The sequence below is a fragment of the Meriones unguiculatus genome, chromosome 15, assembly GCF_030254825.1.
Source record: "Meriones unguiculatus strain TT.TT164.6M chromosome 15, Bangor_MerUng_6.1, whole genome shotgun sequence".
In the NCBI taxonomy this organism is placed as follows: domain Eukaryota; kingdom Metazoa; phylum Chordata; class Mammalia; order Rodentia; family Muridae; genus Meriones; species Meriones unguiculatus.
The window spans coordinates 54,123,617-54,147,542 of record NC_083362.1 but is presented as its reverse complement, the minus strand read 5'-3'; the positions used below and the strand labels follow the sequence as shown (position 1 = coordinate 54,147,542).

The 23,926-nt window shown below is 44.8% G+C and overlaps 1 protein-coding gene across 2 annotated transcripts in view; it reads left to right on the top strand.

Annotated features, from left to right (window-relative positions):
• Positions 1–2,983: 2,983 nt before the first annotated feature.
• Lancl1 (LanC like glutathione S-transferase 1) overlaps positions 2,984–23,926 on the top strand; it is a 37,283-nt gene continuing 16,340 nt past the window's right edge. The window contains exons 1-4 of one of the 2 annotated variants that reach the window (XM_021655694.2): positions 2,984–3,081; positions 3,272–3,368; positions 7,613–7,730; positions 21,876–22,083. In XM_021655694.2, the coding sequence (XP_021511369.1) occupies positions 3,288–3,368; positions 7,613–7,730; positions 21,876–22,083 (407 nt within the window). In that variant the 5' untranslated portion in view covers positions 2,984–3,081; positions 3,272–3,287. Of the gene's footprint in view, positions 3,369–7,612; positions 7,731–21,875; positions 22,084–23,926 lie in introns of both variants that reach the window. The other variant, XM_060368561.1, reaches the window with a different exon arrangement.

The window sequence follows — 23,926 nt, the reverse complement described above, 5'->3', positions numbered from 1 at the left end:
AACCTAAACAGAGAGAGGTACATTTCTCTCTGTTTCCATGGTGTGCTTGAGGCCTCTTCGTAACCACCACTCAGCCGTCACCCTCCCACACAACCTGTCATTTGGAGGTCGCCTCCTGCAAACCAAGAAAAGGGGCAACAGGAAAGCAGTAAATGCTGCCAGCATCCAAACTTTGACCCTCCAGCGCCGTAGGAAAACTAACTTGGCGTTATTTGAGCTTCTTGGCTAAGGCACTCTGCAGCGGGAGCCAGAGCACAACGTGAGTCATCCTCGAGGCCCGGGAGTGGATAGACACACACGGAGCTTGAAGCCATGTCTCCAAATCACAATCGCAAAGCTGCAATGAGTTTTATTTAATCCATAGCATGGGAAAGTTAACAGACAGGAGAATATATTCACAACATCTGAAGCCAGAGATGAATAACTGGAAATTGCTTGCCTGGAGATCTAGAAACCCTGTCAACTGTCACGTAAAAACAAACACAAAAGTGACTATCCATAGATAAAGTCCAGTTGTCTGGCCTGTGTATGAACAAAAGCCCAATGCTACTATCAACAACATAAAAAGAAAACCTGAGTGTTTCAACATCAATGGAGTTCTATACCATTTATTAACGCGATAAATTTAGAATAGTAGTCAATAAATGCTGGGTAGGAGGTGAGGACAAACTGATAGGTCCCAATAGAGACATGATAAACCAGTCCACTGGTTCTAGAAAGCAATCAAACAATATTGGGGAAATTAATACTGAGGAAATTAGTTTTGAGAATATCCTATGATCTAGCAGTCGGCTTCTGGTATAGACAGAATGGTTATACCTAAGCAATATCTATATATCTATGCCATCTACATCTAATCTATATCTATCTGTTAATCATACATATATATGGAAAGATATCTTTGTGGGTCAGAGTGCTCACTGCACAAACATGAGGGTGTGAATCCAGGACCTCAGCATAAAAGGCAGATGGACAAACCCATAGTCCCAGGTTTGGGGTGGAGGGAGACAGGAGACTCGCTGGAACTTGGCTGCCTCCAATCAAGGAGAAAACCACCAGTCTCCAGGCTCAGGAAGATATACTGTCTCAGAGGAGCAAGACAGACTGACGGAGGACATTACACTTGTCTGGCTTCCCGGCAGGCGTGCCTGTGTTCCCAGTATCAGCAGTGTGAGGGGCTGGGAGCGCCGCATCTCGCACTGTCCACATGGCACATGCTCCTCCATCAGGTCTTTCAGCCACCAACACGCTCCTGTCAAACTCTCAGACTTCCTCTGTCCTCGAGCTGCTCCCATCTTCCTGCCCACTATCATCCCTTCAAGCATGTCTGCTTGTGCTAAATGTTCTGCTGTGCTGAACCGAGCCATTCCTTCTGTAAGTCACCAGCCTATTTAGGTATCACTGAAATTTCAACCACTCACGTAAAGACTGAAATGCGATATCATGACACTGAGCTTGCAACGCCTCGTACTCCTTTCCCTTTCTCCTCTTATGAGATGCTCCTCTAAATCTCCATATTTGCAGCCTAATATTCACTAGAGACCTTTACTAACTCTCCATAAATATGCTGGGAGAACTGAACTAAGGAATTTCTGGAAGAATAAAAGTTATCTTAAAAAACAAAACAAAACAAAAAAAAACCTTGAATGTTTAACTTAGTTTAAGGCTCAGTTTGGGTGTTGATTTCACAAGAGAGAACTGGGGCAGACATGAGGAAGAGGAGGTTCAAGAACAGTGCGAGGTCTGAGCTTGCGCTCTCAACCAATAGAGAGGGGAATGAAATAACATCTTATGTTTTTATTTTATTTTGTTCTCCCCCTCCCTCCCTTACTATCTCTCTTTCTCTCTTTGAGTGGTGTGTGTGTGGTGTGTGTATGTGTGTGTGTGTGTGTATGGGTGTGTGTTTATGGAGGCCAGAGTTTATGGAGGGAGTTCTGATGGTTGCAAGCAGCCCAGTATGGGTGCTGGGAATCAAACTCTGCTTTTCCCTAAGAGCATCGAGAGCTCTGAGCCCCGCCCCCGTGCATCTCTGCAGCCACCGACTGACTTGAACTGAACTAATGTGTCCCAGGCAGGATTTAATTTCAAAGGAAAAAAAATTTCAAATTGAAAGAGACCGTTAAGCCCTGAGATGAGTATCTACTCTTTGTCTTTCATTGTTTGTTTGTTTTTTGTGTTTTTTTTTGTTTTTTTTTTTTAAGGCTTCAAAATCTAGTATTAGAGTCTAATTTAGGCTAAGGAGCTGAATTTCCTAATTTCTTGATCTTGAGTTTTTCCGTAAATTCCCTGATGTTTTTGTCACTTGCCACTTGGTGCCTTGTCCACAGACTCCAGACCCTTAAAAAATAAAAAATTTAAACAATTTAAAAAATAAAAAGTCCCCAAAGTATTTAGCACGACCTAGTTTGTGCGGTGATGGTGTCGGGCGCGTGGTTTAGGGGCATTTGTTTGTCTGTTTGTTTTGTCTATTAGTCGGGGTTTCTCTGTGTAGTCCTGGCTGTCTTAAAACTCTGTAGACCAGAGTGGCCTCGAACTCAGGAGATCTGTCTGCCTCTGCCTCCCAAGTGCACCACCACGCCTGGCTGGCCACATGGATTTCTTGGTTTCTTCATTCTCTGTCACTTCTGGGTCTCTTTCTTTTTTTTTTTTTTTTTTTTTTTTTCCTTCTTTTAGAAACCTAGGGAAACTTACCTTGGCCCAACTTCACGTTGTCAGCTGTAGTTAAAAGGCTAAGGTGTTTAGATTTGAATGCGATACTTTCCTGGGCTTCGAACTCCTGGGATCTAAAACCGAATGTGCTTTCTTTAACCACGTGTTTGTAAACGAGGGCGGGAAACGTGGGGACCTCCCCGCCCACCCGGGAGATAGGAGGGGGAGGGACGAACGCCAGAAAGCGCGCTGTGTCTTTAAGAACCTGAACCCGGGAGGCGGAGCTCCTGTCCGGCGTGCCCGCCGATTGGCCAGGCCGCCAGGAAGTGGGCGGTGAACGCGCCGCGTCTGTTGCCGCCTGCGCTGCGCGGTGTGCGAGGCCGCCGCCGAGCCCCGTCGTCGGCTTGTGACCCCCGCTCGCGGGCGTGGGACGTGGGTGGAAAACGGGCCCCCTTGCTCCCGCGGGGCTCCGAGCGGCGGCCGCGGTCCCGCGAGCCTGCCGAGCCGCTGCGGGCCGGGGTCCGCTCGGAGGGCGGGGGCTGCGGGAGCGCCCGGCGTCGCGGTCGCGTCCCGGCCCCGAGCCCCGGCGCCCCTTGACGTCTCTCTTCCCCCTGTTGTGCAGGTTCGCTTGCGGCGCCATGGCTCAGAGGGCCTTTCCCAATCCTTACGCCGATTATAACAAGTCCCTGGCCGAAGGCTACTTCGACTCCTCCGGGAGGGTGAGTCCGGGCGGCGTCACCCACCCGCTTCCCCAGCCCCGCACGACCGCGCCTCCGCCGGGACTCTGGGGGCGCCCGGCCGTCCCCCGCCGGGGATGCGCGCGTGGATCGGCCTTACATAAGCGTCTAAGGCAGGACGCACCCAGCCCTGACGGTGTGAGGTAGGGAGTGAAGATGGTTGTCGACCTCGCCAGCGACGTCCCGGAAAGAATTTGTAATTTAAAAAAAAATTTTCAGCTGAGGAGTGGGAGGCAAAGAGTAGGAAAACTACCCGTTCTGTACTTGACACTGGTCTGCACACGCTGGGCCCCTGGAGGGAAGAGCCCGGCGGGGCGGGGCACCGGAGACCTGTTCTCGCACGCCTCTTTGGCGAGTGGGGTTGTTGGAAGGGATGCCGGGTTTTGAAAAGTCCCAGCGGGAGAGCTGGAGGGTGTGCACTCACTACGTAGCCTAGGCTGGACTCCAAGGTAGCTCAGGCTAGCCTTAAAGTCACCATCCTCCTGCCTCAGCCGCCCCAGCACTAGGACTAAAAAGCGTATTTGCCGCTGGGCCAGCAGGTGCACATTTTCTTAAAAAATGTTATCACGTTTCTTTGAAACGTGTCAACCATGTAAAATAAAAATAAAATAAAATAATAGGTGGTGATATGGTAGCCATGAGGAGTTCCTGAGAGCCACATAAATGGCTCTGTCGGCTCGCTCCTGCAAGCACCTTGGTCTCGCAATAGGAGGGGTGAATGATGGAGGTGCCGTGTGGGTGTGGAAAGGTACCAAAGTGTGTGTCCGGCTGGGACAAAGCTTTGTGTCATTGTCTGGAGCCGCCGTGGCCTCCTTGTCACCCTCAGGGCCTGTGTTCTGCTCACCTCAGCAGATCTGAAGCTAAGGTGTGAGTCAGGCAGTCTGGTTGGAGGAAGGCATGCCACTGCATGCTGACTTGGCTGAGGGAACCCTTGAAGAAGTGACCCAATGACGGAGCTTTAGTCTGAGGCTTCGGGCTGCTCCTATGCCAATGCTTCCACACAGTCACTTCTTGTTGGTATTCATCCACTGCATGTGTGTGATGTGCCTGTGCATACAGGCTACAGCCACATAAGTTCGTTCTTGCCTTCCGCCTTGTTGAGGCTTTGTGATGTACTCCAGGCTGGCCGACCCACAGTCTCTGGGTGACTCTGGTCTCCACCTGCCATTTTGCTGTAGGACACCTGGGATCGATGCGCTTTGATAAGTGAATTGCTACATGCTGCTTTTTATGTGTTGTGAGATTGAATTCTGGGTAGTCAAGTTTCACAGCTAATGCTCTTGTGCGCTGACATGTCTTGACCCATTTTCTCTAGGTTTTTTTGAACTGCTAAGCCAGAGCTCAGTTGGTAGCCCAGACTGGCTGGCCTTTAACTCAAAGTAATCCTTCTGCCTCAGTCACCTGAGCACTATAGATGTGAGCCATCATATCCAGCTCTCAGAACTAATTCCTCTCTTGAGGCAGTGTCTCACTATGTGGCTCTGACTGGCCTGGGACTCAGTGTGACATTCAGGGTGCCCTCAAACTCACAGTCCATCTACCTTTACCTCTTAAATACTGGGATTAAAGGTGTGTGCCACTATACCAGGCCTAATTTTAATTCATTTCTAAATGACAAAAAAAAAAAAAAAAAAAACTTTAACCCCAAATATCAAGGTGACATGATAGAACATACTTTGGGAATTCTACAAAGAAAATGGCATCCGTTTTTTAAATCCCTTAGTGTTGAACCCTGGAGACCTGGCAGCCACCAGGTGTTAAGACAAGGGCACAGGAGGAGCTGGTCTGCCGTCTGCCTCCTGTTCTCTGCATGGACATACTTCCAGTGATGTGGTTGGCTGCAAGCAGTCCGTATTCTCCGGCAGGTCACCTTTGTAAATGTGTGAGTGTGCCTGATAGAAAGTGACTCCTATCCTGAGGGTGAGGCATTCTCCCTGGGGCCTCCTGATATCAGGCCGCACAGAGCAGCGAATTACACATGGTCTCTGTGCAGAAGGTGGCTTTTGGTCATGTTGAGCTACATCTCGACCTCATTGAGACTTACAGACCTTTCATGTTAACATTGGAGTCCATTATGTTTTACTAAATGTATCTCAAGTCTTGCTGAAGTCCTGACCCCTTTGCCAGAGACTGTTACTTACAGGCGAGTATCTCTCAGGCTGTAGATTCTTAGTAGCACTCTACTGGACCAGCCAGGGCCTGAGCAGGGATGCTTCTCTGAGGCGAATCTTTGAAAATGATCAGCATTGGTACTTACGACACTACCTCCTTCAGTCTTAGTGCCTCTTTGCACATGTGCCAGAGCTTGCATGGATATCAGTTAGAGGATAATGTCCATCGCTCCCTGTGGGGACAGGGCCTTTCTGGCAAGGAGCGTGACAAGTAGGCCAAGACTGGCTGTCTATCTAGCCCCAGGAATTGGCCTGTTTTCTCCTCCTCAGCTCCGAGATTATAAGCACATGCCAGCATGCCCCAAGTTTTTATGCACTGGCTCCTCCAGAGGTCAGACTAAAGCTTTCATGCTTGTAAAAGCAGGTACTTTGTTGTCAGAGCCATTTCCCTAACCTAATTTGGTTTTTGGTGGTGGAGGTGGTGGTTGGTTTGGTTTGGTTTTTTGGGGGTTTGTTTTTTTGTTGTTGTTGTTTTGTTTGTTTGTTTGTTTTCTTTTTTTTTTTTTTGAGACAGGGTTTCTCTGTGTAGCCTTGGCTGTCCTGGCCTCACTTTGTAGACCAGGCTGGCCTCTAACTCATAGTGATCTGCCTGCCTCTGCCTCCCTGAGTGTTGGGATTACAGGTGTGTGCCACTATGCCCAGCACCTAAGGTGATCTTAAAAATGAGATTATAGAGCCATTGAGATGGCCCCACAGAAAGCACTCAGCAGGCAAGCTGAGGACTCCAGCAGGAGAGCAGTGACTCCCGAAAGTTGACCTCCCACCTCTACCCACGTGCCGGCCATGAATGCACAGGCGGGAACATACAGCCACAGTCAGAATAAGAACGTAAAGAAAGACTCTGGCGATGGCCAATTTGGATTTGGCATTACAGTCTTTTCATGATGGAGCACGTTTCTGAACTTGTCATGTTCCTCAGCCCTGTATTGAAATTTTACCAGGTTTTGCGGAATCCCAGTCTGGGGGTCATATCAAGTTCCTGAATATTGGATACATTGAAGCAACTTCTTAATACACTCAGTCATTTAGAGCATACAGTTCTTCAGAACTACTTCCCAGTTGCCTTTATAAAAAGTATGCCTTGATGAGGAGGCAGAAGAGATGGCTGCAGTTAAGGACACTTGTTGCTCTTCATAGGATCTGAGTTCTAGCACCCACATGGCAGCTCACTGCTTACTATAACTCCGGTTTCAGGAGATCAGACACCCCCTTTTGGCTTCCCAAGGCACCAGGTACACACATAGTCCACAGACATGTAAGTCATCAAAACACCCATTCATATATAATAAAAGTAAATCGGAAAATAAAATTAAAAGAATATGCCTTTAGGAATATGACTTGTGAACTTCAGTTTGTCCATCGGTTCTGTAGACACCCTCACATTGGGTGTCACCCCAGGGGCCCAGCCTTAGAGTACCCAGGTTCTTGTTAAACAGCTTTGGTTGCTGAACAGTAAAATAGTTACTGCTTACTTCCCTGAGTGGAAAACACATGTGGCACAGAATGGATGGCCTTTAAGAAACCATGGGGCAGGTGTTAACTCTCTAACCCCAGGAAGGTAACTGCAGTATAAACAAGTTAGCAAGTTAGGACTTAAGCTGGGTGGTGGTGGCTCATACCTTTAATTCCAGAACTTGGGAGGCAGAGTTCAAAAAGCAAGTTCCAGGACACCTAGGGCTACACAGAGAAGCCCTGTCTCGAAAAACAAAAAAGTAAAATGACTTTCTTTTCTTCTGAGACTAGATCTGACTGTAGCCCAGGCTAGCCTCAAAGTAGCTGACCTCCTGCACCAGCCTCCCAAGTGCTGGGATTGCAGGCATGCACTGGCCATAACCTGGTTCATCGTAACATTTTAAAGTAAACATGTTGGCTTAAATAATAGTATAAGCTTCCTATGTGTTTTCTGGAAAACCTAAACCTTTAAGACTGCTTTGAGTTTTATATCAGAATTTTTATTTCCATGAATAGAAAGTGTCATCATGAAGGTACTATTAATTCTGTTACTGTGATCGACTATTCTATTCTTTAAAAATATTTTTTTCTTAATTACTACAGCTGACTCCTGAGTTCTCACAGCGCTTGACCAACAAGATTCGAGAGCTCCTCCAGCAGATGGAGAGAGGCCTGAAGTCAGCAGACTCTCGGGATGGCAGTGGGTATACCGGCTGGACAGGTACAGAGCGCCCGAGCGAGCTAGCATGCGCACTGGTGAGAGCCAAAGCAGGGCCTCCCCAGGGCTGCGAGGTGTGGGCGGGTGCATCCTCCCCGATGCACAGCTACCTTCCACGTGAGCATTGTTTAGGGTGGGACAGTGTTGATTTTCACGTCTGTCTACCAGACTCCACTGCTGATGGCCTGGAGGGCAGGGAGAACTAGCCACTGCTTTGGAGGAAGTGAGAGGTCTCCGAGAGCTGAAGGGCTGCAGTTAGTTTTCCCTACTGCAGGGACAGGAGGGCACTGTGAGAATGTTGCAGGACGCAGTCGAGGGGCACAGGGCACAGGGCTTCCCACGCACTCTGAATAGGTGGGAGCTCCGTGTTGACATGCTGAACTTAAGGGCTTTGCAGGTTCCATGCACCACAGTTGAGCTGCTCAGTGAGTTGTAAGCAGAAGCCAGAAATGGCATTTTATAGACAAATGTGGAAGCTGATCTGTGGCGAGCCCCTCACAGCCCTCGTTAGTGTGAGGAGGCACATTTCCTTACAAGGTCAGGGAAGACAGGTGATGCCTGTAAGGTAATTGCAGGGAACATTAGGCTGACTGTTTTTTATAGACTTGGTCTCACTATGAAGCCTGGCTTTCCTAGAACTCACCATGTATGTAGATTATTCTGGCCTCAAACTCACCGTGATCCACCTGCCTCTGTCTTCCAAGTGCTGAGATTAAAGGCATGTGCCACCATACCTGGCCTAAAGGAAGATGACATTGGTTATACTTTTTATAGTTGACTTTTAAGGTTGTTACATATTTTAAAAGCTGAACTAAGTAAGATACATGGCTAGACTTAGTTCCAGGACGGAAAAGAAAGGATTTAAGTCCCTAAATTGCCTGTTCAGATGGGCTCATTTTATTATAAAGAACTTTGCTTGAGGGTGGGGAGAGATGGACTGATTGGTTTCAGGTGTGAATGACTAACTTGACAATCTCAGGAAAAGCCCCCGTCGCACACGCTGAATTGCTAGGTTAGATGAGAAGCTAAATGTCACAGTTCCTTCAGAAGAGCTGTTTTTTTCTGAAGTAAAATACACCTGGGTTAAGCTTTTTGACTGCAGTACATTTCTGGCATCATCATCTTTGACTGTCAGTGTCTATCCTCAAGCAGCTGGAGAGTGCTGGCTCTGGAAGCAGCTCCTGTGGCAAGTGTGAGACACATTGGCACACTGAGCAGTTGAGGAAGTCTTCTGTTGCTGGTGTATTTCTGAGAAAGCCTAAAATCTTGTAGATAAATTTGCTAATGGCTTTTGAAGCAAGGTTCCTAATGTCCCCTCATCGAACACTGTTAAAATGCCATTATTTCCACATAAACTAAACTGTCTCCTCCAGCGTTCTCATACATAATAGGTTGTCCTGTGCCAGTATTCAGTCTGGAAAATGGGAAGCTCTGAGGTGACTTAAGATGTAACACTGATTTGGCCACAGGAAATGATAATCTGTGAGCCTTCAGTAACTACTGTCTATGACAACTGCTGTTTCATTGCACTGCAGCTATTGTTAATGAATATTAGTAATTAATATTCAATCACATAATTAGTAAAACTTTACTTATTCATTGATCAGTAACTTCCCCAAATAACCACACAGTGAGACTATGATTCACTCAAAATTAAGCACAGAGGTGAACATAATAACTAATCTGTTATCCCCCTGTCATTTTATCTTCCTCCATCCAAGGTCTCAGGTACTTGTGTTATTCTCTTCTCTGGAATCCATCCATTCTCCTCCTCTCCTGCACCTTCTCCAGCCCCCCCGATCTCTAGCCTGGCAACCTGAAAACTCCACCTCCTCTTCTGCCAAATCCCAAGCTTCATCATTTCTTATTAACCAATCAATTTTAAATTAGGTGGAGCAAGGTTTATACAACTAGGACAGGTATATGTGAGAATTTGCTCATCTTGTCCCTACAAGATCTTGGGGGCCAGTAATTAGCATTAAAGTGCACAGCACCAGACCAAGCCCCAGCAGTCCTGAATAGCACAGTGGGAACACTTGGCGCCGTATGTTCAAGCACTGACTATCTGATGCTGTGCACCCGCGTGTGTGATTTATGTGTGCCCACATAACCTTTCTAAAAATTAGGCCTTTTTTTCACAATTTATTATATATCCTGATTGAAGACCCCTCCTTCTTCCCCATTATCCCCTTCCCCCTAGTCCACTGAAAAGGGAAATTCTCCTCCTCTGCCATAGCCTAGAGCTTATCAAGTCTCATAAGGACCACCTGGATCCCCTTCCTTCCTTGTCAGGCCATGTCATCAGGAGCCAGTGATCAAAGAACAGGCAACCAAGTTTGTGACAGGGGCAGCCCCTGCTCCTGTCACTCAGAGATCCAAATGGAAACTGAGCTGCCAGTCAGCCAAATCTGAGGAGGGGGTCTAGGTCCTCTCCATACAAGGTCCTCCGTTGGTGCATCAGCCTCTAGAGATTCTTTAGCTTTGTTGATCTCCTTTTGGGGCTCCTGTCCCCTATCCCCACCCCCTCTTCTTCCAAAAGACTCCCTGCGCTCTGCCCAAAGTTTGGCTGTGAGTCTCAGCATCTGCTTTGATCCCCTGTTGGGTGGATCCTTTCAGAGGACCCTCTTTAGTAGGCTCCCATCCTGTTTCTTCTCTTCCACCCCTTCAGGTGTCTATCTTGTTTGCCATTCTGAATGAGATTTAAGCATCCTCCCTAGGGTCCTCCTTAGTGTTTAGCTTCTTTAGGTGTGTAGATGGTTGTCCTATATGATATGTCTAATATCCACTTATGAGTACATATCATGTGTGTCTTTCTGTTTCTGGGTTACCTCACTCAGGATGATCTTTACTAGTTCCCACCATTTGCCTGCATATTTCACAGTTTTCTTATTTTTAATAGCTAAGTAATATTCCATTGTGTAGATGTACCACAATTTCTGTATCCATTCCTCCGTTGAGGGACATCTAGGTTGTTTCCAGATTCTGGCTATTAATAATAAAGCTGCTGTGAACATAGTTAAGCAAATGTCCTTATTGAATAGTGGGGCAGTTTTTGGGTATATGCTCAGGAGTGGTATAGCTAGATCTTAAGGTAGTGCTAGTCGCAATTTTCTAGATAAGGTACTTTCTTTTGACTTTGCTCACTATGAAATTTGGAATTTGGGACCTTTTATAAAGACTATCTTATTGTTGCTCTTTGTGCTAACTTATTCACCAATTTAGGAAATGCTATTTCATTCATTTAGTGGACATCTCTTATCATGGACAGTGAAAGCTATTACAAGTTGTAATTAGGTTACAGTGTGGCTGTGTGAGCCAAGGCTATGCTTACAGTTAATTAGAACTTTAAATTGATGTCTTATTCTCTGGTAGAAATGAAGCTGCTGGCCAGTGCCAGTTCAGGAAGAATCAGGCTTTGCAATGGAATTAGAGTCTTCAGTCTAAATACTATAGTTTTATGTTTCTCCTGTGGAGAAGTCGTGGAGGGACAGCTGAAGGCTGACATGATAACCTTGGGTGTTTACAGCAGTCCAGGTTCCTCTCTTATTGCTTTCTCATTCCTCAGCCACGAGTTCTGCTCTTGGTAAGGACCGCTGCTAACAGCCTGCTGTTGTTTCAATGTTCCAGCTGCCAGAAGGAAAGGAAGCAAAGGAAAAATGCATTCCATTTCCTGAGAAAGACTTCATGGATGACCCACTCAGTGTGGTGTCCAGTTCTGCTCCGTGTGGCATGATGACACATGTCAATTATTGTCACTCAGGAATGATATATATCAGGAAGGGCAACTCCTGTAGTCTGTTAGCTGGAGTTTCGTGGTAAGAGGAACATAGACTTTCAGATAAAACCTTTTAGTATCTTAGAGCTCTTATCTATAAGCAAAACTTTCTTAAATATGTGTTGTACAGCCAGTTGGTGCTTTTTTTTTTTTTCTCATCTGCAAATTCTGTCTAGTGTACTTGGGTCGGGATTTTTATAAAAATGAACTTGCTAAGGTCTTAAAATGTTTTTAAATCATGTAAGCGATAGTATTGCCCCCTCTTCATTTCCAAAGGAACTCAAAACAACTTTCTTCTTTCTAAAAACAAAGTCTTCATCTCGCACATAAAACCTGTTACGGAGAAGTATTTCAGAATGCGACATCCTTAGTACTGTCTAGTGCTCAGTGTGTCGCCCTCCACGAGAGACTGCAGCTGCCACTGCTGCTGCTGCCGCCATCTCTAACTGATGACTGGGCTCTCTACCTCCCCTTTCTTCTCCTTCAACGCCTCGTTCTTTCTTTTGTGGACTTTAAACGCCTTTGTTTGTTGTTCTGTACACACACCAGTCACACATCCCTAAACCCCACAGTCGTGCCCGTCTGTGCCTGTCATGATTCTGAAGATTTAAAGCTACAAAACCAGGCTGCCCAGATCCATGATGCCTTGTACATGCTGTAACTTGCTCTGCTGACCTTGAAGCTGAAAGGGTTCAGCGAAGAGATGCAGCAGCAAGTGTTCAGTGCTACGTGCAGAAGACTTACATCCAAACACATGGACCCCATAGCGTTTTCCATCCTGTCAGCAAAACCTGAGACTCATGGGGCCAAGGTACTTGGACTTTCTGCCAGGGCATCTCTATGTGATCTTGCTTTGCAAGATAACCATCACAATTAGAAGCTTACCATCTGACCAAGGAAAACATCCAGCGTCAGCATCTGGCCTCCACACACACATGTCTACATGAATGCAAACACATGTACACTAAACAGAGACACACTAAAGACGCTGCAGTTGGCGGAGGAGCAAGGTTCTACAGCAGGACCTATCTTGGCTTTTATTTCTAAGTGGAGCTTGAGGATGTTTTACAGAACCGAGAGTATTAACTATGAGAAGCCATCATTAGGCCTCACACCCCTGGCGTTTACCCTTTCACACATGCAACACAGAAGCAAAATTCCATGACCCTGGGAAGAAAAGAGTAGAGATCAAAGCATTGTTCCTATTAACAGTCATTCCAACATTTGCATGACAGGCGTGAGAAAGTGTGCGCATGGACATGCATGACCAATGAGGAGAGCACATAGAGTGTTAAGTGCTTTCCTTTAATCCACTGTTCTGTGCCTCAGAACAGCTCCGTGGTACAGAGTCTAGCCAGGTATCCATGTCACAGTTAAGAGATAGCAGCAGAACAAGGCTGCATTCCTAGGTGGCTCAGCCAGCAGGTGATGACAACAGGCTTCTGTCCGGCAAGCCTGCTCAAGAGTCATGTCCTTTAACGTCTGCATGAGTTTGTGTGCATGTTTCCCACCAACTGCTGCATTTGTGTCCATTGTGTTCATTTTGTAAGCGAAGATTTTCTTAATGTCTCTGATGTGGAATAGTTTGAGCCATGGCAACCCAGTACCGCTCCTGCACTACATTTTAGAATTGCTATGACCCATCAGAGTTCGGTATTTTATGTTTTTGAAAAATTATGAAATGAATCTGGAAAATAGAGAAATACTCACTATTACCAAGGCAGCAGAGGGAAGGGTAATTAAGCCTGCAGGTAGGTTATTTAGGATTGGACATGAAGTAAATCCTGGAAGTTTTTCTCAGTGTTTGCAGCCAGGAAACTAAATTTGCCATTCTTTCATAGAAAATGTGTTTCCCAGCATCCTAATCCTGTGGTTGCCTTCAATGTAGATTCACAATAAAACATGAACTAGTCCAAGGAATATTTTTCTCATAATGGCTTATATTTGAGAATCCATGTTTTATTGTGAATCTGCACTGAGTGTGTGTTTTAGATGATGGACAAGAACTCACTTGGGAAGTTGTCGCCATCATCTAAAATCAGTTGGCAACTGTTAATAAGTGACATCTCAGATGAACAGCCTCAGTTATTTTGCCAGAATCCTTCTCTATAATGTATTACCCTCTCAAGTAGTGTACAGTGGTTTGAGGCGTGGCATATACCAGCTGTCAGCATTGGGTTGTTTGTTTACCGTCTCCATCCCCTCCCAGCAGACGCACAGGAGTTGTGCTCACAGGTGAGGAGCAAGGGCAGCCCTTAGGTCACTTAGATGAGAAGACAGCAGGGGCGGAACCCTACAACCAACGCTGTGGCCAGCTGGGCTCTGTGATGTCTCAGTGGTGTGTGGACACTCCAGACACTATAGTGCTAGCTGGGCAGCGCTGCCTTTTCTTCCAGAGAAGACGATGAAGATCCTAGAATGGTGTCTAGAGTCGAAATAACAAAAGACCAGTATAGACTTATTGTCATGAAGGGTGAGTGGGCCCTTCCCGAAGTGTGTTATAAGTAAGCCTTTAGTGGAAGCACTGCCTCTCTGATAGTTAACAGCAGAGAGTTAAGTAAACCCGAGGGAGGGCTGATCTCTATCTTGTCACTAGATAGCATGAGGAAAAGAGCTAGCCTCCATATAATGTCACTTTTCCCCACTCCTCACTGTGCTGACTCCTCCGAGAAACAGTGATCAGCTTACACTTTAAAGAGAAAAAACCAAGTGCACAGTGGGCTCCAGAGGCTTCAGCTCTGAAAGGCATGAATGAGCTAAGCTCCTGTTAGGCAACTCAGGAAGTTAATGAGGCTGAGATTGGCATGCACATCCTCTTCTCAAGTATTAGATAACGTTTTAAATAAGAACAGCTACAGCGTGATCCCTAGAGTAATATTAACTTGGGCTCTAAACGCAGGTCATTAGTGTTTCAAGATGCTGTTCCTCTGATCTGCCAAATGTATAGCTGTTAGCTGCCACATTAGTATGTGGGTCTCAGTTACTGCTGTCACTAGATTTACTTGAAAGAGATCATTCTGGCCAGTTGTCTTCTCTTTGCAATTTGATCTCTCTTTATAAGAAGCTTCCGTACCAGCGACAGCATTTGATTGTCTAATTTGAGCTCTGAGCAGATGTCCCCTTCACCTTCATGAGATGCACCTGTCTCCACGCCAGAACCATTGATGTGGATGGATCCCTTCTTACATCCCAGGATAGATAGCTACACCAGGAGCATTGTCTTCTCTCTTTCTGAGCCATACACCAAAGCGTAATGTAATATCAGTGCCGTTGTACTGTAGGTTATCTTACTAAGGCACATAGGGTTGAGCTGTCCACAGTGTGCTTAGGGGACGCACAAAGAGCAGATGTTAGTGTTGGTGAGCAAACAAGAATAAGGGGAACTGAGGAATGACTCAGTTGAGTAAAGTGCTTGCCATTCAAGGATGAGAAGCAGAGTTCAGATCCCTAGCCCCCAAGTAGATTCTGAGCCAGTGTTGCAGCTGCCTGGGATCCCAGCATCCTAAATGTGGACACAAGATAAGATCTCCAGAGCAACCTGAGTAGCTAGATTAGTTGTGGGTTCAGTAAGAGGCCCTGGCTCAATGAATAAGGTTGAAAAAGATTCCTGACATCAGCCTTGGATCTACACACACACACACACACACACACACACATCAACATGCAGAAACACATATTCAAAGAAGAAATGGTAGAAAGGAGGTCACATTGACCAAAGCAATGACCTTTACAGGCGACACCAAAAAGGCTACAGCTGGGCCTGTCATTCCCATTCCAGCATAATGCCCATAGTCAGTGTTTAATAAAAATACTTGAAAAATGAATGTTTGAAGGGAATGTACCCGCATTACTGCTCATTGCCACTACCTATTTAACCCAAAAGAATTACTTAAAACTGGGTTCAAGGGGAAATGAATGAGAAATCAGTTCAGCTCATGTCTATTAGGCTGTGATTTAGTTTATCATGGCTCTTCTACTCTGATCCAGTTAAGATAGTTCAGGATATGGTAAAATTTGTCAGCTATTCCTGAACTTATATCTCAACTGGACCAGAGTTAATACCCAGTGAGGTTCACTGCCTAATGGGATTGTAGACTTTTTAAGTTGGTGTATGCCAGGGACTACTCTGTGCGAGCCACATGACTCTAGCACAGAGTAGTGCCTGTGCTGCTGCTGTTTGAGGTTTCAAAAGAGGGCTCAGGCAGATGAGGGTTTGCACAGCTTGGAAGGACAGAGGCTCTCCTCTACCCCAGCATGAAGAGCCCGCAGTCTTAAAAACTGTAATTTATCACCTGTTAGGCCAATCCAGTAAAAGGCTGACAGTGCTTCTGTATTTGATCTTTACGAAGCAGGAGTCTGTTGGACACTGAGGGAGAGGAAGACTGTGTAATGTTTCCTTTGTTCTTAAATCCCAGTTCCACAGTTGCATGGTAGCTGTGGAACTAGCTAAAAGGAAAGAAGACCTGTGTTGTTGTTGTTGTTTTTAATAAATTATTAATTTTATTTTATGTGCATCAGTGTGAAGGTGTCAGATCCCTTGGAACTGAAGTTAAAGACAGTTGTGAGCTGCCATGTGGGTGCTGAGAATTGAACCTGGGTCAGTAACATATAAAACATGAGTCATTGACATTTAAGATTGAGGAACAGTTCTGAAATTACAGTAGAAAACCCCAGCTTGATACAGAAAGGAAGGTGGTCATGAGTAATGGGAGTTCATTGGGGATTTTCACTTATATTCTCCAAGTCTGAAAGGAAAAAAAGAAAAACATAGTAATTAATGGTGACCTTTTAAAGCTTCAAAAAAGGAAAAGTTTGCGCTTAGATTGGAATTCTTCCTCCCCTCTCCTTCAGTAATTATCTGACTTTCCAACATTCTTAGCTTATTTCTGCCATAGCACCTGTATCTGTGAGCGCCCCTGGCTGCAGGGAGCCGACAGCCTCTGCAAAGGTCTACTGCTGACTGGTTAGTGAATAAACACAGTAACCTCCAGCATCACAGATACTTTTGGAAGGCCCTCCTGTCTGGGGAGTTTGTCAGCTCCATATCCATTTGAGACACAGTGAGCTCTTGATTGGTCAAGAAGAATAGAACTAATGGCCCCTCAGAAATGCAAAAGCTTAATATTAATTACCTCCAGAAAACAGCTGCTGTACTTAAGCACTGCTGAGCATCCAGAGCTGAGTAAAGGAAATTGCAGATTTAGAAGTGGCCCTGAACAGTTGACCCTCCCTCCCCAGAGTGGCAGCTCTGGAAAGAAACAGCCAAGCAAACCAGGGTTGATGTGTCTTACACAAGTCTTTTGGTCCTTACAGTTTCTTCTTTTTTCTTAAAGTAAGTAAGTTACAGACATTTGAAAGCCACATTTATAGGGTGAGTATAAGGAGTTCCCAGACTTCCCCAGCTCCTTATGCAGATAAACACTTCCATGCTCCTTAGAGCAGTCATGTTAGAACATTTTTCCTCCATGGAAATGGTAGTTTGCTCTGACTGGCAGCCACAGGCCAGCTGTAGTTGTTGAGCATTTTGAATGGAAGGGTGTCACTAAAGTTTGCTTCCTGTTTAATGAACTGTTATTGTAAATGAAAGTAATGTTGGGCTATCTAACGTTATTATTAGTCCCGCTATCACAGATAAGACACAGGCGCCTGTTAGATTTTATAATTGCCTTATGTACCTTGGGCTGGCCAGATATTCTACATACACTGTCTCAATAACTTCACCATCCGTCTCCCAGCCCCCACCCAGTGCCATCCTTCTTAAGCATTCCTATCTGGGCTACTTCCGTCCATAATCCTAAGGTACTTGCTTATATTTTTCATCTTGTTTTCTCCATCCACACTATCCTTAAAGACCTTCCTCCTGGCCCACATGGTTCCTTCTCCATGTTAACCCATCATGGCATCCTCCTGCTTCCTCTCTTCCCGTTTCCTGTGATTCTCTTGAACGCACAGCCTAGAAACCTTAGCCACGCCAACCTCATTCTGCCCTTCCTAGGTTTTAGGCCTTTTAATCAACCAGCCAGATATAATATCTTAGGTAGGTTTACACAGGATAGGTGAATCCAGGCAGTATACAGATCTTGAGGACCAGTAATTAGAATCAAAATACAAGCATCAGACCAGCCCCCAACAATGAACTTAACTTAGCTGTAGTTGTAGAGCAGAGACTGGCATCAGACGCTGCAGGACCAGAGTGAGCGGAATGCTAATGTCACGTGCCTTGGTTCCTCTGGCCTCCCAGACTGCAAAGATTATGGCAAGTCAGTTTGCTGCTTGTGACACACATTGAAAACCATTGCTGAATTCAAGTTACACAGAATTAAGATGTTTCCCAAATGCTTACTGATCACATTTTCCGATTACAAGACTCCTAACTAAATGCTATCTAATTACGTTTTGCTTTATTTACTTTTCTATGTCTTCCCTTGTCCATTAAGATGGATTGCACTCTCCTTTAAGATTCTACATGTTTTAGTCATGTGTGTGAGCAAAACTGAAAAATAGTACAAGCCAAAGGCCTTAACTTGCACAGCCTAACAACACTGGTTTTCATGGAATAGACCAGCCAAGATAAGAAATCAGTAATATTTAACCTTTTTTTTTTTTTTAATTGCTGGGGAGAGGATAATTTTAAGACACAGTTTCTCTGTGTAGCCTTGGCTGTCCTGGTCTCGCTTTATAAGCCAGGCTGGCCTTGAATTCACAGTAGTCAGCCTCCCTCTGCCTTCTAGAGTTCTGGGGTTAAAGGTGTGCACCACCACACCCGTCTTTAGCTTAAAATTTAAAGTTATTGTTGGTCCAGTGACATGGTCTAGTGAGTAAAGATGCTTGCCACCAAGCCTTACAACTCGATTTCCATACCCAAAACCTGTGTGGTAGCAGCAGGAGCAAATAGATGCCTACAAGCCATCTACTGACTCAGACGTCTGTGCCATGGCACATACACACACTGAGACAAATAAAATGTAATTTTTTAAAAAGAAATCATAAGACTTAAAATTTTGTGTTTGTGAAAATGTTAGTCATCCGGGTTTGTGAAAAGAAGGCTCTTAGGTTTTTAAATAAAATACTTCAAACAGAAAAAAAATAAAATAAATGGAGCTTATTTTTAGAGTATAATGAAAACTTAAATCATATTTAAATGTTTTCTGAGGTGGTACAAAAAAATAAAAGATAGAAAAAAGAAGTATATCTCTGTTTTTGTAGTCTTTGCTTAGCAGACAGTACAAAGAAATTTTATCCAGTGTTCAGGTGCAAATCTAAGAACACACTCAATTACAAATGGCTGCTGTCTTATTTTAATGATTTAAACATTTTTAACAATTTAAACATTGGCAGATGCAACTCTGTCCATCACTTGCCCAATTGTGATGTTATCACACAAGTATTTTCCTCCTGAAATTAGTGCCCTTTAAAGACTAGTGATGCATTTAAAGATGTGTTTCTTCATGGACACAGTGGTAATCGTCCCTTGAGATCCTCTGGTGTTGGCCTGTCCTGCCATGCTGGTGGTGCCCACGAAACTTGGAACTGGGACATTGGGGAGCCATCATGGTATCTCCTGTCACTCGTCCTCCACCAAGCCCTGTTAATTTTACCTCCTAGGCAGGTTCATTCTCACTGCATCTCTAGTCTACCCTGTGCCCTGTGTCTGTTTCACTCCTGTTCTTGTAGCATCCTCCTAACTACCCTCGGGCATCCACTGTCCCAGCCCTTACGGGGTAGCCATAATGCTTGTAAAATATCTTTATGCTGTTATGCTGTTCTCCTGCTTAAAAGGATGCATTTCAAATGAAACCACCATCATCAACTGGCTAAACCTGAGACATAGCTTTACTACCTCTCTAGCTTTGGAACAAGAGCTCTATTCTCTAGTACTGGTTTTACCAGCATGTGTCGTACACTTAAACAGCAATGGCTTTAGTGAGACAGACATTCTCTTTCTTGTGTTAGTAGACAGCACAGGGTCTGGGGTTGTGGTATCTAGGGCACTAGACCGCCATCTCCTCCCATCACCAGCATCCTAATGGAGTTCCAGTTTATGGTCTACAGTCACACCACCAAGACCATGCCATCACTTTCACATCCCAGACAGGAAGAAGGTGGGAGGGAGGAAACATACTCACTGATAGAGCTTTTTCCCCTGAGGGGAAATGGGTGTGCATTTAGAGAACCAGTTCTATGTCACAAGAGGTAAATCTTCGTATTCTAGATGGGAATACAGACAGACAGATAGATAGATAGATGGTCTGAAATGGAAAGAATTAAAAAATACCATCGAGGCTTTCTCTTAGAAATTGGAGGCAGAGAGTCAAACAGTTGAAATCATTGAAGGGAGAGGGACAAGGAAGGGCGTGAGATTGTATGCTCAGCCCTGCAGTGCTATATGACTTCCAGTGAACAGCCGAGGTCAGACTTGGCAGTTTATCTTCAGGCCTATCCTGTCTCTTGGTTTCCCACCTTGCCTGCTATCTTTGAGTCTTCGATGTCTGTGCAGAGACGCAGATGTGTGCGTGCAAACTGTCAAGGCTGCGGAATTTGAGGATCAGGCTCAAGACATTCAGCCACAGGTTTTCTACATTTTCCCACTTTTTCTATATTGAATTTAAACATGTTGATGAGAAATGAAATATCTCTTAAGTATTTTGTCTATTCTCCTGACACAAGCTGGATTGTAAGTAGGTCTGAGGAAATTGGCAGCAGAATTCAGTACTTAAAGCCCGTTCTATCCACGAGTGCTTTGGGCAGGAAGAAACCACACACTCCAGAAACAGACTGCATAAATGAAATATGACACCAGGGCCCAGGATAGAGACAGGGAAATGGAACCTGGGGCTGTTGGAATCCAAGAAGCTCCAGGCATAACTGTGCTCATCAGAAAAGAACCAACCGAAATACTCCCCGATTTTCATGAGGAATGCATCGGGTTTTTAAATTGTGAGGCATAATAGGTTTTGTTTGTTAGCTTAAGACAAAACGAATTGTTGATACGTGAGACAAAACTCCAAGAAGGAAAATAGTCACTGGGCTTGTGTTTAGTCACTTTTTATTTTCCCAGATCCAGGTTATGTCATTATCTGGCTTTGGCGCTAATCTCACTTAATTAGGGGGGTTGGGGCAACAATGGGAATAGGAGAGGAGGCAGAAGGACAGCAGTGTAAGTGGATCACCAGCAGGCGTGTGATGTGGGTGGTGATGAAGCCCATTAAGGAGCCAATTCTGGAAGAAGCTCTTGATGTTGATCATTTGTGAAAAGGAGATTTTTTTTCCTCCTCACATACGTGGTTCTGTACACTTGTCTATAAACCTTGAGCATTGTTACATCTGCTCATCAACTTTTGGAATTACTAACACCGTGCCGCTCTGAAAGAGCAAACAAGGTTATTAACTTTGGCAGGAAATGAAAAGTTGGCCTTAATACACATGTGAAATTGAATTGTCTGTAACACAAAGCTTGGGAGATTACCCATGCAAAATGAGAAAAGTATCTGAATTTAAAATTGTCCTCAGTACAGTGAAAAGTAATTTTGCAGACTCCGTTTTTACTACATTGAAATCCATGAAGAGATCAGCCCTATTAATTTAGATTTAAACATAGGCTCTGTGTCTTCTAAAAATGGCAAATGAGATGGAAAATGTACTTTACGGGGAAAAAAAAATGTTTGTGGAAATGCTTTAGGCAGACAGACTGCCTTCTCCACTCTGACTGCTTGTCACTGAGATGGCTTCAGAGGGAGCTCTGTCTCCTGCCACAGGCACCTGTAATAAGGATTTACAGACCTCAGTTAACTGCATAGGCTTTAGGGGAGGACAGGGTGCAAGGTGGGTGGGGGCTCTGCCATTATTCTCCAAAATAGCTCAGGGTGGGGGTAGTCCTTGACATGAAAAAATATTAGAAAATTTGAGTGTATTTTCTCAAATGGCCAATCCCTTCCTATAAGGGAACCAGAGAGTAGGACTGGTGACACAAACTAGCTTTTCATACACAAAACAAAATATACCTTTTCTTTTGTTTAAAAAGAAGTTAGCTTTTTCATACCTTACTCTGAATTGCTTTACATCACAAAGATTGTACTTCTTGTTCATTATTAACAAAAACAGTAGTAATAGTCAGTGTGTCTGTGCATATCTGTCTTGGACAAATCTTAAAAAATCTTTATTACTTAATAGAATTTTAACAGGGAGGATAATTGACTCCATCTGCCTTATTCTTAGAGCTGCCTCGCAGCAGGTGGAGCTGAAGCTTTTTTGGAAAATGACCCGAACTTTTAGATGGTTTCACATAGCTTATGAGACCCAACCCAGATGAGTGGGTGACACACCAGAATAACATTGAGCTGCTCATCTCCATGTGCTCTCTCCTTGCATTCCAGGCATTGCTGTGCTTTACCTCCATCTCTATGATGTGTTTGGGGACCCTGCCTACCTGCAGATGGCGCACGGCTATGTAAAGCAAAGCCTAAACTGCTTGAGCAAGAGGTCCATCACCTTCCTGTGTGGTGATGCAGGCCCCCTGGCCGTGGCTGCTGTGCTGTATCACAAGATGAACAGTGAGAAGCAGGCAGAGGATTGCATCACACGGTAATCATGTGTGTTTGTGAGGAGTGTTGTTGCCTCGACCTCATTAGGATTCTGCCTATGTTAACAAAAGAACATTCTACTGAGTTTGCTTTTCTCTCAGCAGGTAAATCTTCCTCCCGCTTTTGGTCCGTTCTCATCTTCCTCTTATCGTTAAGGAATAGCCTTGTAATTCTTATCTTAATACAAAATAGATGATGCTGGCATGGTCCAGATCAAATATCAATTCCCTGGGACCAAAGCCTTGATTGTGGGATGACTAAGTCATGGTGCTCCCCAGAGTCTGCATTTGAAAGGAAATGGGTCCCTTCTTCTTTCTTGTAAGCGAGGGACCAAAAACCAAAAGTTACAATTATGCTACAATGAAGGAATTATTTATATCAGCATTGCTTAATGAATGTATAACTTGTTTAGGTGTGCATACATACAGAAGTTCTCCATTCTCCCTAAATTTTGTCCGATACAATGCTACTTTCTCATTATAACAATTTTTTTCCTAATGAAAATTATAACTGCAGAAGGGAAGCGAAAGAATCTTTTGTTCTACCTGTAACATTATATGAATCAACATAATAAATCATTTTTTTGCACTGACTGTTTAATACATAACTGTGCTTATATCTATCAAAAACCACAAATTATATAGTCCAACTTCAAATGAAAAGCCGCATTGTCTAGTATGTATAGAAAAAAAACCTGGCAGAGAATTGTTTAATATAAAACTATATAAGCTTTCTCCATGCAGCCTAGCCCTCATACTGCTAGAAGGTGCTGTACAGGCTTCTGGGAAATGCTGTTGTAGCCCTACTCAGCTATGAACCCTACATGTTGTACTATTGAACTAGAGCAGGATGTGCCTGCTAGTGCAGTAGAGGCATGACTCTCCAGGGGTAACCAACTGCCTGATCTGAGGCCCACTCACCAGGAGGGGATTCATACCTGATCCGATAAGCCAGTCAAATGCCCATGGCTGAGGAGGTCAATGCCCTCTTGCGGAAGTTACTGCTGTTGTTTTGCTGAAAGGACATGGTATGCCTGTCAAATTGCCTTCCAGATGTTTATGTCGACGCTCACAGATGTGTGCTGTTGTTAGCTTTAGTCAGAGCAGCAGCTTTTTGCACTGGATGGCAGTTACTGTAGAGACTCATAACTGATCTGGGCATTTAGCCGTGGACGGAGCAGCACATCACCCCTCCAGTCTGTCAGAGACTGTCACAAGAGCTGGAAAGGGCGTGAGAGTGTAAGAAGAGGCTGGCACCCTGCCCTAGGGGTGTGACGTGGCCATGGCTCTCTGAAACTCTCAGCGCTGTGGTTACCTCCAGGAGACCCACACGGCATGGGTCTTACCAGCATTCCAGTGCAGAGGGGAAGGACTCACATGCCGCCCCAGCCCTGAGCACCTCCTCAGCGGTCAGCAGCTGCCGAGGGCAGGGGACAGCAACTGATAACAACCAACCCACACTCCTGGCCTAACCAAAAGGGTAACCTTCATTAAACTCATGGGTTCATAAAAAAGAAAACTACAATATGACTTTTAAAAAACTGTCCCCAAGCTTGACCAGAGTGGTAGATGATACAAAGTAATAATTTCTCTGCAGGTCTAAGCACAGTTGAGTTCCTTCCACCGCAGCTTACTGAGGTATGACGAGCCAGTGCAAACTGTTGGATGCTCACTTGAGGCTGAAGCACAGAAACTGCCTTGCCTAATTATTAGTTCTTGCATCGCTGGTTTAATGCCATTAAGCATTTGCGATTCCTGAGATAGTATTCCTCCCTATCACTCTGAATTACCATCAGGTACATTATAGTGGCTTCAGTGTGTCACACACAAGGTCACCTCTCCTGA